The sequence below is a fragment of the Taeniopygia guttata genome, chromosome 5 (genome assembly GCF_048771995.1).
Source record: "Taeniopygia guttata chromosome 5, bTaeGut7.mat, whole genome shotgun sequence".
NCBI classification, from domain to species: domain Eukaryota; kingdom Metazoa; phylum Chordata; class Aves; order Passeriformes; family Estrildidae; genus Taeniopygia; species Taeniopygia guttata.
Genome location: NC_133030.1, coordinates 48740133 through 48753043, shown reverse-complemented (window position 1 = coordinate 48753043; position 12911 = coordinate 48740133). Strand labels below are relative to the sequence as shown.

The window sequence follows — 12911 nt, the reverse complement described above, 5'->3', positions numbered from 1 at the left end:
GTTGGGGGGTTTAAGGCATTGAAATTTCAGAATGTTAGTTACAAAGATGCTGTTCTTAAACAGTGATCCTTATTCAGAAAATAAATAATTGAACTAGTATATTAGGATAGCACCTTTTCCTATAGGAGCCCTAAATGATTAAAAACCCCTCTATACACCTAGCATTTACCTAGAGAGAAACCTGATAGGGGTGTGGACCGGGGTAGAGCTTTTCAGTATAGTTTGGCAATGCTTTAGAAATAGAACAATAAAGACTTGTATGCTCAGCTTTATTAGATACATCCACATGCATCCTGTAACAGAGCGATGAAGTATGTATTGCATCCCTTTCTGTACCTGATACAAGAGTTATTTACAGCTTCCACCTACAGAGTCTTGCCTCTGTCCTAGAGGTATCTTGTGTCCTTTGCATTTGAAGTCTCTTTTTCAGTTCCTCACAAGAATAAAAAGCTAAAATTCATCCAGAGTACTAACTGCTAGCTATGTAACTTGAAGGTGGCCATCCTTGAATAACAGAGTCCAGACTTCTTAATAAAAAAGCCAAGTTTTGAAACTATCCAAAAGGGCACTGACTGAATTCTCAGAGAAGATGAACTACATTACTTGCTATCATGACAAGCAAGCCAACAGTGAAACTATTTCAATAAAATTTTTGCATATTGTAGCTAAGATAGTAAGGAAGTGTGTGTGGTTTTGTGGGGTGAGGGAATAAGCAAGGGGAAGGGTGGGCTGCTCTTGGGTTTGTAGTGGGGTTTATCTATTTTAAATTAACATAGGTTTCATTTCCTTCATTTCTGTTTTCTTGAATATTCTGATTTTTCTGCTTTTGCTGAGTATTCTGGTTTAGGGACAAATTCGGGCAGAAACTTCCAAAGGGGTCCCTCTAGAAAGCAGATTCAAGTGGCCCCTCCCCCAGCTGATTTGGGAAAAGATGTCCTTGGTGAAAAGTGGGAAAAAATGATTTATTTAACAAGAAAAGTACTCACAAGCATCAAAAATAATATTAAACAATAAAACCTCTCGCTGTTGCGAAGAGATGGCACATGCAGAAAGTCCGTTTTGTGGGCTGTAGCTCAGCTCACTCAGTCTCTTACCAGTCCCTCCTGTGTGGGAAAATGCCACAACCCAGGCCCTGTTGGGTCATGGCTGTAAGCTACCAGTGTTCCTCTGGGCTTTCACTCCAGAGCAGAACTGATCGCTCCAAGAAAAAGAAAAGCCACAGTCTGGGGGACATCTCTGCCTCAGCTAGCTAAAAACTAACTAAAAAACAAAGGAGAACTCTCTCCTACTTCTCTGTGCTGCAGGCAGCACAGTCCATGAGAGAGAAAAGCTGGAGCTCTTATCTCTGTTTTGAATACAGGCACTTCAGACATTCCACTGCTTCTCCTTCTTCCCCCACCTTCACTCTCAGATCTAGTTTTAAGGGTGCAAAACTTATTTCTGGGCTAAACAGAAAAATAAGGATACAATTCAGCATCATAAAGTCACCCCAGGACTTTATGAGTATGGCCAGTAAGTCAAGTTTCTGCTGCAGAACTAATAAACTGATTTTACTGCATGTGATTTATGGGAATACAGCTATGAAATCACTAACTGAAAAGTTGTGTATGACTGTTGAGCTTTCACAGAAGCTAGTAGAACACAATCTGAGTATGCCTTTGACATGTTAATCAGTTTTTTGAGTAAATTGTTAGCACATGCAGATAACCAGCTTCTAGGTGAAAAAGTGCATGAAACCAAATGCAGAATTGCAACTTTATATTACATTACATGGGTGGGTTTTTTTAGCTTGAAGATTCTGCCACAAGCTACCACACTAGCTCTATATTTAACTTTAAAAGTCTGGGTAGTGTAAATAGCTTATTTCATATACGGAAACCTGAAATTGTGAAGCTGTACTTTTGATTGGAAGTAGATAGCAAGATGCTGAAAGGTAGGTTGGCATGTCCAGGGAAGTGTCTGTGACTGTAAACAATCTAAGGAATTAGATTAGGAACTAGCAATCAGGCGGTCCAAGAGGGGAAGAAACAGCCTGTGTTGAACCTTGTGTGAGCCAGAAAAGTGTCATAAGCCTGAACCATGTAAGAGCTAATTGGGAGAGATTAATTTGCTTTTTAAGGTGAAAACAAGAGTTTATTAAATACTTACCGAATTTAGGGCATCACTGCTTGAGTGTAGATTAAATCTCATAGAGCTGCCAAGAGAATGTTTTGGAGCTATGGAGAAGACTTGTCCCTGGACATGAACAGTAGTGAGAGTCCACTGTCAAACAGTAGCAGTTTTGTTAATCATAGCAGAGTCAAATCCTGAATACTAGTTGCTCTGAAATTCTTCATTATGAAATCCCAGACCTTGCTTTGGAGATTTGTGTGAGTGCTGTACAAGACACCTACTAATCAACTTTCTAATAGTTAAATAAGACTGATTTAATGTCTAGTAAAAGTTGACCTTTAGTGGGTGCTGTGGCAAGAACTTTAGACTGATAGTATGTATCGAGAACTTTTTACTCTTGAGGTAAATCAGAAGCCTTTTGGTAATAGTTTCAAAAAATGAAAAGTCATAGGGTAGATATTAAACTCTATCCTTCAGTACAATTGCCACTGTTTCCTGGGTTAAATTATTGCAGGTTAGCTTCTGAGGCGTGATGTCTCAGATAAAACTGTAGCACACAGCAGTGCCTCTGGAAAACCTCTAACTAACCAAAATTTGTTTCTTGTGGGCTTAATGCAGCAAGCAGAGAGAGAAACAGCACAGGAATCACCGACTGTATTCTGTATTTTTGCCTTGGGCTGTGCCCTTATAAGAACTAGAGTGTACAAAGCTGTCCTCCACCCACAGAAATGATTGATACCTCCTCTTGGGAATGTTAAGTACATAGGTCTCCTAAAAGGAGGACATACTCAGAACTTTTGGTTAAATTTTAAAATTCATCATTTTATGTGCACAGTCATAATGAGCACTATTGTAACAGAAAACAAATTCATGTAAATGATCCTAAGGAGACAGCAGATTTTTTATGGGCTAAGACAGCAGTGACAACTCCAACTGGCACTACTGCCAAGATTTTTTTTTTGCAAAGCAGCAAATGATTTTTTAATCTTTGAATAAGATTATGAACCCTACATAAATAGCTGCTGATTATCACCCTATTTAAAAAAGATCTTGCCAAGAACTGATGCATCTTGAAAATACGAAGAGCTAGAATGCCGAGGTTGTCACAGAGAACTTCAATAAGATCCTTCTACAATAAAACATTTGTCCAGGTTTGTGGCCATTAACACAATGTAGCTATGATTTAATACTGCTGTTACACATTTTAACTGTTGACAAAGAACAAGATAAGAGCAATTTTTAGATGCTTTAATTATCCCATCCAGTTTCTTGTGTGTAGATGCTAATATTTTATATGAAATGCAGCAACAGAGGACATGTCTTAGCTCCATCTGAGCCAGAACTGCTATTGTGAATCAAATGAAATTGAAGATTTTATGCTCATCAAGATGTAATGTGCAAGACTTACCTCCTTTCCTCTCTAACCAATAGCCACTATTACTAAGCATGTTTATCCTTACTCCTGTTTTCTCTTTGAATGGAGGAGTCTTAAGAAATTTCTGTTGCTTTCTGGAGTTTCAAGAAGTAATATTTGATATTCAGAAGCAACAGAAACTCCAATTCCATAGCTGAGAGATCCAGAGTAGTTAGTGGACTCAACTTACACTGAGGAAATGTCAGATCAAGCATGTACAAAGATTTCTTTCAGTGAAATAAACAGAAAGTAGACTGGTAGACTGTTACTGATGTGTTCTTCTGGCTTTAACTCCATCTAGAATTTCTTTCAGTAATTTCTTCATACGTGTGTAAGTCTTGTACTGTTCTTTTTGATGACTATAAGCTTTGTAGGATTAACAAAATGAAATTATAGTCACAACTATCTGCTTTTAACAGTGAATTTAAAGTTACTAAATTTATAGAACTTAAAATTGTATATTGCATAATGGAGTGGAGTGCTTTCTGTTTCATGTTCTCTTTTTAAAAGCCCTTTCATTCAAGAAAGGTTGTACAAACAAATACAGTTTACTAAAGATTCAGAAAGTAGCAATTGATAGACTTCTGTTGAGGAACCACAATATATGAAACCTTTGATAAGACAACAGAGACTAATTTCAAATTTTAATGTGGCAATTGGAAAACACTTTTCTAATACTGATTAAACAAACTGGAAGATGATTATTCTGCTGCTCAAATTATTTCTTTAAGCAATTGTTTTTGTTTTCCAAAGACGAAATAACTAAAAAAAAAATCAAGACTTTATAGAGGTGTGAACTTCCATGTTTAGTAGTAGATGATCTTGTTAAAGGGAAAAATTGCTATGCTATGGCCAGATACACTTTTCTACATCTGTGCATTTTCAAAAGCAGGTTTAACTTTCTGTCTTCTCTTTACTTTTCTCTGCCTGCCTTCCTTTCTCTGTCTTGACCTGTTGCTGGATTTTATTCAGAGACCTAGAGCTTTTGTCTATTAAGCACTTAATGTAAATAGCACTGCCCTTAATAGTGTTCCTTTAGTCATTTCCCCGTTTGTTAGTTGTGCTCTTTAGCAAGAAGAAAATACATTTTGGTCTTTTGGAAATTACTTACTTAGAAATTAAACCAATTTCACCTGGATGGAATTGTAATTAGATGGAAATGTTGCAAGTTCTGCTAGGGTCTACTTAAAATTTGATGTTAGGGTTGCTTGGGTTTTTTTAATTAAGCGCTACTCAGTGTGAAACTAAGGAGAGAGTGGCCTTGAAAATTACTGCAGCAGAGATACAGTTGGAGAGAGAAATATATTAGAATTTGAATCTGATACCTACACTTAACATGCAGTAAGGTACATACTGTTTTTAAAGATTGCAAATAGAAAAACTTTTTGTTTGAGACCTTCACTTTTCAGATTTCTGCAAACTAATTTTTTTTTGCTCTGTTGGTGTCAGCAGTACCAGGTGCTGTCAATCTGTTATTACCAGAGAAATTGCTCCATGACCTGTCTTGTAGAGAATAAATTATTAATTATGGTTTTTTTCTTCCTTTTGTATTTTGGAGGTGGTCTTCCTAAATCCCTTTCTTCTGTGTACCACCTCTTCCTCAACCCTTTGGAAAAGGAAAAGGTAAACTATTTGCCATTTACAAGGTAAAGCCATTAGTGCCTCTGAAGGAGTATAGCTGCTCTGGTAATGGCAAATTGATTATATTGTATTGCTTGACAATCCCATTGGAGCTGGCTGATTGTGCTGTTTAGATTACAGTTTAGTTTAAGATGTTTTCTAGTAAGTGCAAAGCAAAATCTAAATGTATTTCTTTTTATTGTCAGTATTCATTTTAATATCACTATAAGCAAAATCTCTACTTAATGAAGTAGAAATTCTGTACTTTATGTATAAGAAAAATTCCCATGTCTCTTGTCCTAGTGAGTGAATGCATGGTTTAGCACTTGGCTGAAATAATGCAGTTTCATGGAGCTATGTGTGTTTACTGTGGCTATATTTCAGCTGTTACAAGAAGACAAAAGACTAACAATAAAACTTGACAGAATACCTGAACACAATGCTGATTTTATTTTCTTCTTTTATTAATTGAGTTTTATTTTCTATTAGTTATTCTAAGAGTAGTAGACTCTCTGTAAACTACTTCATCAAATACCTTGTCAGTGTGTGACATTGCTCTTTGCAGCAGAGCTTCCACTTTCATCTATTGGTTTTGCATGCAATATGAGGGCTCTGATAAACTCTTGAACTAGCCTAGTAAGTTGATGAGAGCTTCAGTTCTAGGAAGTGAACATAGCTAAGCATGGTTTCAAGTAGTTTCTAAAAGTCTAGGGCAAAACTTCCTTCCAGAATTGTATTTGGAATAAATGAAACTCTCATGCATGGTTCAGTGCAGTGGGTGCCTGTAGTCCCAGGCAGTGAACTATGGTGCTCCTCTTCTTTAAAGGTTGTAGCCATCTTGGGACTAGCTTTTAAAAAGCTCTTCTGTGCATTTGCAGTGTCTTCTGGGGCTTACGAAAATAAAAAAAAAGAAATACTGTAACTTTCATCCTGCAGTTTTATGTGGTCCAAATGAAACATTAAAGAAACCCCTAACATAAACCCCACAAAACCCATTGCTTTTGTTTCTGTATTTTATTAGAGAATGCATTGAGGTAAAAGTGCATTTTCTAGGTCAAACTTTTTGAGATTTATAGTATTATGGTCACATAAAGTAAGAATAAAAACTTTTGATATCTTTCTGGAACTTCTGATTTATGCAGGAATGTTTTTAATCATAAACATATAAAAATTTTATTAAGTGTGATGGTTACGTTTGTATTGTAATATTGTCCTGTCATTATTAGGTGTCAGGCTGGTTTTATTTTTAAAATTTACTCTTTAAACATTATTTAGGTTAATAAAATCTGAAATATATTGCCTGAAAATACTCTTCCTCTCTTTAAAGGATACCTTGATTGTGTGGTCTGAAGCTGAAAATTATGATTTGGCACTTAGCTTTCAAGAAAAAGCAGGTTGTGATGAAATATGGGAAAAAATATGTCAGGTAAGTTTGATAAATGTAAAATTGAGACAACCTAATTAATATAAATGTTTGTATTCAAAACTTGCATGCTGTTCTAAGAATTTGAACAATAGTAGATAAAAAGGAAAAACTAACATTTTAGCCAGCTCTCCCAGATCTTACATTTTTCAATTTAAAAGCTTTCTCCTTCCTCCAGAAATTTAATACAGACCTAATCTAAGTTTTGTGTACTTTCTTAGAACATTTTCAGGTCTTTAAACATAACTTTTTAGCTCTATTTTTGCCCAAGAAAGTGTAGCTCCAAATGAGTGCTTAAATTAACAATTAGTGTCAGAGTAAACTTTTTCAGGGTAGCCATAAGGGAAAAAATTACCTATGAAGCTTGTTTGTAGAGAGAAGAATGTGTGTGAGCTCTTAGTGAGTTTTATGATGTATTTCTTACAGAATATATTGCAATAAATGGTTTTGTATATTATATATATACTAAAACTGTATTTTATTTAAATTTCTCTTTCTACATTTTTCATTCTTCTGCTTCAGGTGAGGGGAATATTGAGTTTCTCTCAGAACTTTTTTCCATGCGAACATTTCCAGGCTATGAAAGATTATTCTGATAGTAGGAGATATCTCCATCCCTGTATCATCACCTTAAAAATAATGTTTTAAGAAATCAAACAATGTATACCTAGCATGTATATATTTTAACATATGTTTTACCACTACAACCAGATGACTTATAGTCACTGAATCAGTGTTGTTTGTAAATAATATTTGGGTAATAACTATTGACCCAAAAGAATTGAATCAATATATTCACTGATGTTAGTTCACTTTCTCAGTTCTTGTTTGAGTTTTTTCTTCCTTTCCAAGTATTACTACTTCTCTCAATTCTGTGCTACAATATGTGGGATTTCTCTAAATACTCTAAATCTCTTTCTGTACTCTTTTCTGTTCTTAACAAGCATCTAGCTCTCCCCACTCTGTCTTTTGAAGCTTGTTCTTAGTGATTTCAGAAACAACCCCATAGAAATCTGGTTTCACAATTGCATGTATATAGATTATTCCTTTTTTTTTTAGAATGAGTCTTTTCCAGCAGTTTACCACTTAATTAATAAGTATAGAAACATTTCCAAGAACGTTAGCAGTCAATGTCTCCAAAGCTGGGGACAGAAACAAAGTAGGGAAAGGGGGAAGTTTTGTTCTTAGGAAACACCCAGATAAGAAGCCCAGTTTCCTCACCCTCATGTAAAGATCTAATATTTTTGTAGGAAGCCAGTGTCTTTATATCCTGTTTTCAGGCCATGCTTTGTAATTGTGTCTAGTGTACTTTATAGATCTTCAACTTCCTCAGTCATTAAAACTTCTTCTAAAAGGAAAGCTTTGATACCATTTATAGAGAAAGTGGTTGCTGCTGTATGAGCAGAACAATATGTGGGGTTTAGCACCACTCTGAGTGTAGGCTTGTTGTTATAAATGAAGCATTATTTCTCCCAGAGTTTTTTTTTTTGAATTGAAGATTAAAAACAACAGTACCTTCTACTGTTCTGCACAGTAGTGCTTTTCTGAATTAGGCATCAGATTCCAAACAGATGCTAAAATTAAGATGTCATTAAAGCTGATACACTCTGGTGCCCAAGCATCTGTGCATTTTTTTACTAATTCATACTTTCCACAGTTTCCTCATATCTCTGGAGAGATATTTCCAAGTCCTGTGCATTATTTTTCTGACAGTTGGTTTTCTCTATTATTTTGTCAATGTTGGTTTGAGCTTTTTTGTTCTTAAGAGAAGATTCTGTGTTTCTGTTCAGTATTTAGAAGGTGTACAGTAACAGATTTTGACTTGCAGTTCTCCAAAACTGGAAACAGCAGAGAAATTAGCAAGACTGGCCTCTCTTCTCTTTTTGAGGTAGTGGAAGCTTTGAAAAGCACCAAGAGCAGTTAACAGCTTATAGATAAATGTTTAAAGCTATCACTAGAATAATATAATACTAATTTGCATTTGAAAATCTGTCTGCAGAGAATAAAGACTGGAAACAAACAGCTTAGTTCAGTAGTCTATGAAGAAGTTCCCATCCATATTAATAATTGTGAATTTCTGTTTTTATTTGAAATACTCAGAAAATGTAGGTTTTTTTCTTATTCTTCCTCCCATTTTTAAAAAATAAAGTTAAATATCTAATGTAGAAACAGTTTTATAAAACTTTCTATTTGAAGAAATCATCTCATTATCTTTTATTTTCCAAACCAGCTATACTCAATGTCAGACTAGATTTGCATTTCTATTTTGTCTGTACAAATTAAAAACGTGTGATACTTAAATAGTATTTTTTAAAAAGCATTCAGTAAAATTAAACTCCACTTTCTGACACATCCTATTTTGCAGGTTCAAGGCAAAGACCCTTCTGTCGATATTACTCAGGATCTTGTTGATGAATCTGAGGAGGAGCGCTTTGATGATATGTCATCGCCAGGTCTAGAATTGCCATCCTGTGAACTCAGCCGACTAGAAGAAATCGCAGAACTTGTGGCATCTTCACTGCCTTCACCCTTACGCCGTGAAAAACTCGCACTAGCACTGGAAAATGAGGGTTACATTAAGAAGCTCTTAGAAATTTTTCATGTGTGCGAAGACTTGGAGAACATTGAAGGACTACACCACTTATATGAAATTATTAAGGGAATTTTCCTTTTAAACAGAACTGCACTTTTTGAAGTCATGTTTTCCGAGGAATGTATAATGGATGTAATTGGATGCCTAGAATATGATCCGTCTTTATCACAGTCACGGAAACACAGGGAATTTCTGACTAAAACAGCAAAATTTAAAGAGGTGATACCTATATCTGATCCAGAGCTGAAGCAAAAAATACATCAGACATACAGAGTACAGTATATTCAAGATATGGTCCTACCCACTCCCTCAGTTTTTGAGGAAAATATGCTATCAACACTTCATTCTTTCATCTTTTTTAATAAAGTGGAAATAGTTGGCATGTTACAGGTAAGTTTCAAAAATTATAGTCTCTTACTTGTGCTTGGGCAAAGAAAGTCAGGTGATTATTCCTGGAGAGATTGAGGTGCTTCAGTGGAACCTTCACGTCTGTGATTCTGTAAGTGATTGTGGAGTGTGACAGAAAAGAAAAGGCATGGATTCGAGTACTGAGTTGTCAAATACACATTCTTTAATTTCTGGATTTGGACTAGATTCTGTGTAACTGATTGAAATGAAGCAAACGTATGGAATATTGTATGAGGTTCTTTGGAATGAACAGTACTGTTTGCACTTTGAATATTTGATTATAATAGGAGTTTTGAGGGCTGTTGTTTTTGTATTTTAGGACCTTTTCGTTACTAGACTTAGTGATATCTTTGTCATGTTACCATGAAATTTTCACAATATAATGCTCTACCACAATGTAGTTGTTGCTAATTTTGAAGCAAATTAAAGTAGCTGTTTGTAAAGTACAGCTTCAGAACATAAGACCACTTTAGATGCTTGAATGTTACTTAGTTTGTCTTAATAAATCCCTAAATAATGGTGCTTCGAATGACCAGTTTTTCATGAAATATGTCTTACTGCAAATGTAAAGAGATTATTTGGTGCTTTACAGAGTTTACCAATGTCTTAGGTGTTCTGCACCAACCCATGGACTTTCTGAACGGTGTTAGAAGTTGGTGGCACATCTCTGTAAGAGGAGCTTTCAGCTAACTCAGCAAAATGTTACAGCACATGTATTTTGGCTTGTAGAAGTTAATTAACATTATTATATTTCTCCCAGAGTTTAATAAATGAATAGTCATTGTCTTCATAGGGGCTGTCTGATCTGAAGAAATGGACCAAGTTAGATGTTACTGATTACTTTAATCATATTTATCTTCAGTTTGACTCTCAGGATGTCTCCTGTATAATTTCATGGAAAATATATAGCAAAGGAGAGTGAAAATTCCTTTTGCAAGCTCATGGAACGAATAATTGTTTAAACTAGGCCTCACAATTTTTCCTTCATTGCACTCAATTATCAGAATACTGATATTACTTAATCCACTCTCTTGACGCCTTAATCTGTCAGGTGAAACATCTTGGGCATCTTCAGTAGTACCGGGCCCCAGCTTATGCCCAGGTGAACCAAACTGTTCATGTCTGGATGTGTGTCCTCGATAAACAAAAATCACAGTTGCTTATCTGAAGATAGGTCAGAAGGCTTTAAGCATTTTGAAGTTGCCAGTTTGAAGAAGATTACAAGTCTGACTTTGAGAGAATGTTGAAAAAGACTCAGTTAAGGGGTCTCAATTGGAGCATCAGTATGACTGTTGTCTCAAAAATATCTTGCCCTCTTTGCAAGTGTTGCTAAAAACAAATTTCTGAAGATTATACATTTTGACTTGAGGAGGAGGGCAAGAATTTTTCAGGAGTCTTGGTGGCAGTAGCTGATTCTGAGAGAGATCTTTAGCTTTGAAAAAGAAAACGAGGATCTGATGCTGCAAAATCATTAAGGGTGTGTTTTGCCAGACATCCTGAGATACTTCATTGAGGACTAGAGACTGATGAATTTCCTTTTTTCTGTCTCTTACAACTTGTGTTAGGTTAATAGATGTAGGGTACGTTTAAGTTACAATATCAAGGTTTTGTGTTGTTGCCAGACTTGTTAGTTGCAGTTTACAGTTGAAACAAAGGCTCAGATCTGATTTTGATTTGTTGTGTGAAAGCACATTTTTGAACATTCTTTTCACTGCTGTTCTCTATGGTTGTGAATAAAGTGTTCTTCATGTAAGTTAGAGCCAGAAGAATATTGCATTTCAAAGTCAGATAAACATTTGGAATTGTTGAAGTGCTTTCCACAGCTTTGAGGAGCCCAGAATGAGAGCACACGAGAAAGGTAATACACCCTGTGCTATACTGCATTTCCTAGTACTTTCACAGTACAGCTCTCTAGCAAGGAGGGAGAATTCCCTGAGTTTATAAGTAAGAATCTGTCAGAAATTATTTGACATTGCTGATCAATTTTTGGTTTTGAGGGAATTAAAAAAGACTCACAAATTATGTGTCCATAGCATTTCTAAGAGTTCAAAAGGCTTGATTGATTGATTTTTCAAGTTCTTGCAATATAGCTCTAACCCAAGGTTTCAGCCTATTTACCTGTCATTTATTTATTCATAAACCAATAGGCCAGGTTGCACTTTTATGTAATCTCTGCACTCTAGTTTCATTTCTACCTACAGTCTATGTATAAAACATAAAATACTATTTCTTCCTATTTCTTTACGCAGAATAAATAATGCTCTAAGAGCTGACTTAAAAGACTGAATTTGTTGATTTCACTTCTGTAACTGATTCCTATGGGCTTTCTTCCATTTGTGTGTGGTTTGACAACATGCATGTCCTGTAGCTGGTATCACAATCCTTTGTGTGTGTGGAGGGGGTGCTACTGCATGAAGGGTGTCTAGTTTCCTGTAGTTCCTGGCATTTGTTATTTCAGATCTTCTGAGATCTTGGTGTTCACTAACCTTCCATGTGTACTTAAGAAGTGCTTTCTTTTAGAAGTCCTTATTAATTGGGATTAATCCCTTAGACTCTGGGATGCCTCATGGTAGTTTATTGGAAGCCATGGATGAGTCTCACGTTCTTAGCAGATGAATAATAAAGGCTTTTAATGCCTCTGCAATTGACTTTAGATTGTCTCTTGGACCGTTGAGGATGTGACAAAAGAGATTTCTTTTTGGGAAGTTTCACTTGGCAAGATAAAAGTAAACTCCCTGAGTGGCTGTTATCCCATGGTATCCTGCAGTTCTTGTGTGTATTACTGAATTGTTTGGTATTCTGTTCTTTTCTCTCTGGCTGTGAAGGAAAGGAAAACCAGATTCTTACCTCCATCATGGGAAAGAAGTGAGCTGTAATGAGACCTTTCCATGTCAGGCTGTGTGTTAACCAAAGTGGCACCTTACAGTACTCTCATCTCAGTTAACTCAGCCAGACTGTAGTTTCAGAGAAGTGAACAGAAGTTTGTACAGAACAGTACAGATTGTGTCTTATGCTTCTTGACAAGCTGAGTGACTTTACTCAAAACTACCACTGTGTTTTATTTAAGGCATTTACTGTCAAGATAGGCCATTCGCTGTCATTGACGGTCACTGGCATTTAATGTCAGTTTTTCAGTTATAATTAATATTGAATATGAGAATATGCTGATTCTTTAGAGTTCTGGCTTTATTAGAGAGACTTTGCATGTGTTGAAAAAAGTAAGTTCTGTAGTCATGGAAGATACTTCCTTTGATCATTTTGCTTTCTTTGGTAGGTGAAATATCTGTTGCCCTTCTGTGCTAAAACCAAAAATATAAAATAGATAACCTTTGGCATTAGAA

General features: G+C 35.7%; 1 protein-coding gene across 2 annotated transcripts in view; it reads left to right on the top strand.

The window, feature by feature from the left end:
* Positions 1-12911, top strand: part of PPP4R3A (protein phosphatase 4 regulatory subunit 3A) — a 38892-nt gene that overhangs the window by 11177 nt on the left and 14804 nt on the right. The window contains exons 1-3 of one of the 2 annotated variants that reach the window (XM_032748865.3): positions 4929-5149; positions 6474-6572; positions 8935-9552. In XM_032748865.3, coding sequence (XP_032604756.3) covers positions 5021-5149; positions 6474-6572; positions 8935-9552 — 846 coding nt within the window. In that variant the 5' untranslated portion in view covers positions 4929-5020. Of the gene's footprint in view, positions 1-4928; positions 5150-6473; positions 6573-8934; positions 9553-12911 lie in introns of those variants that run through there. The other variant, XM_002200554.7, reaches the window with a different exon arrangement.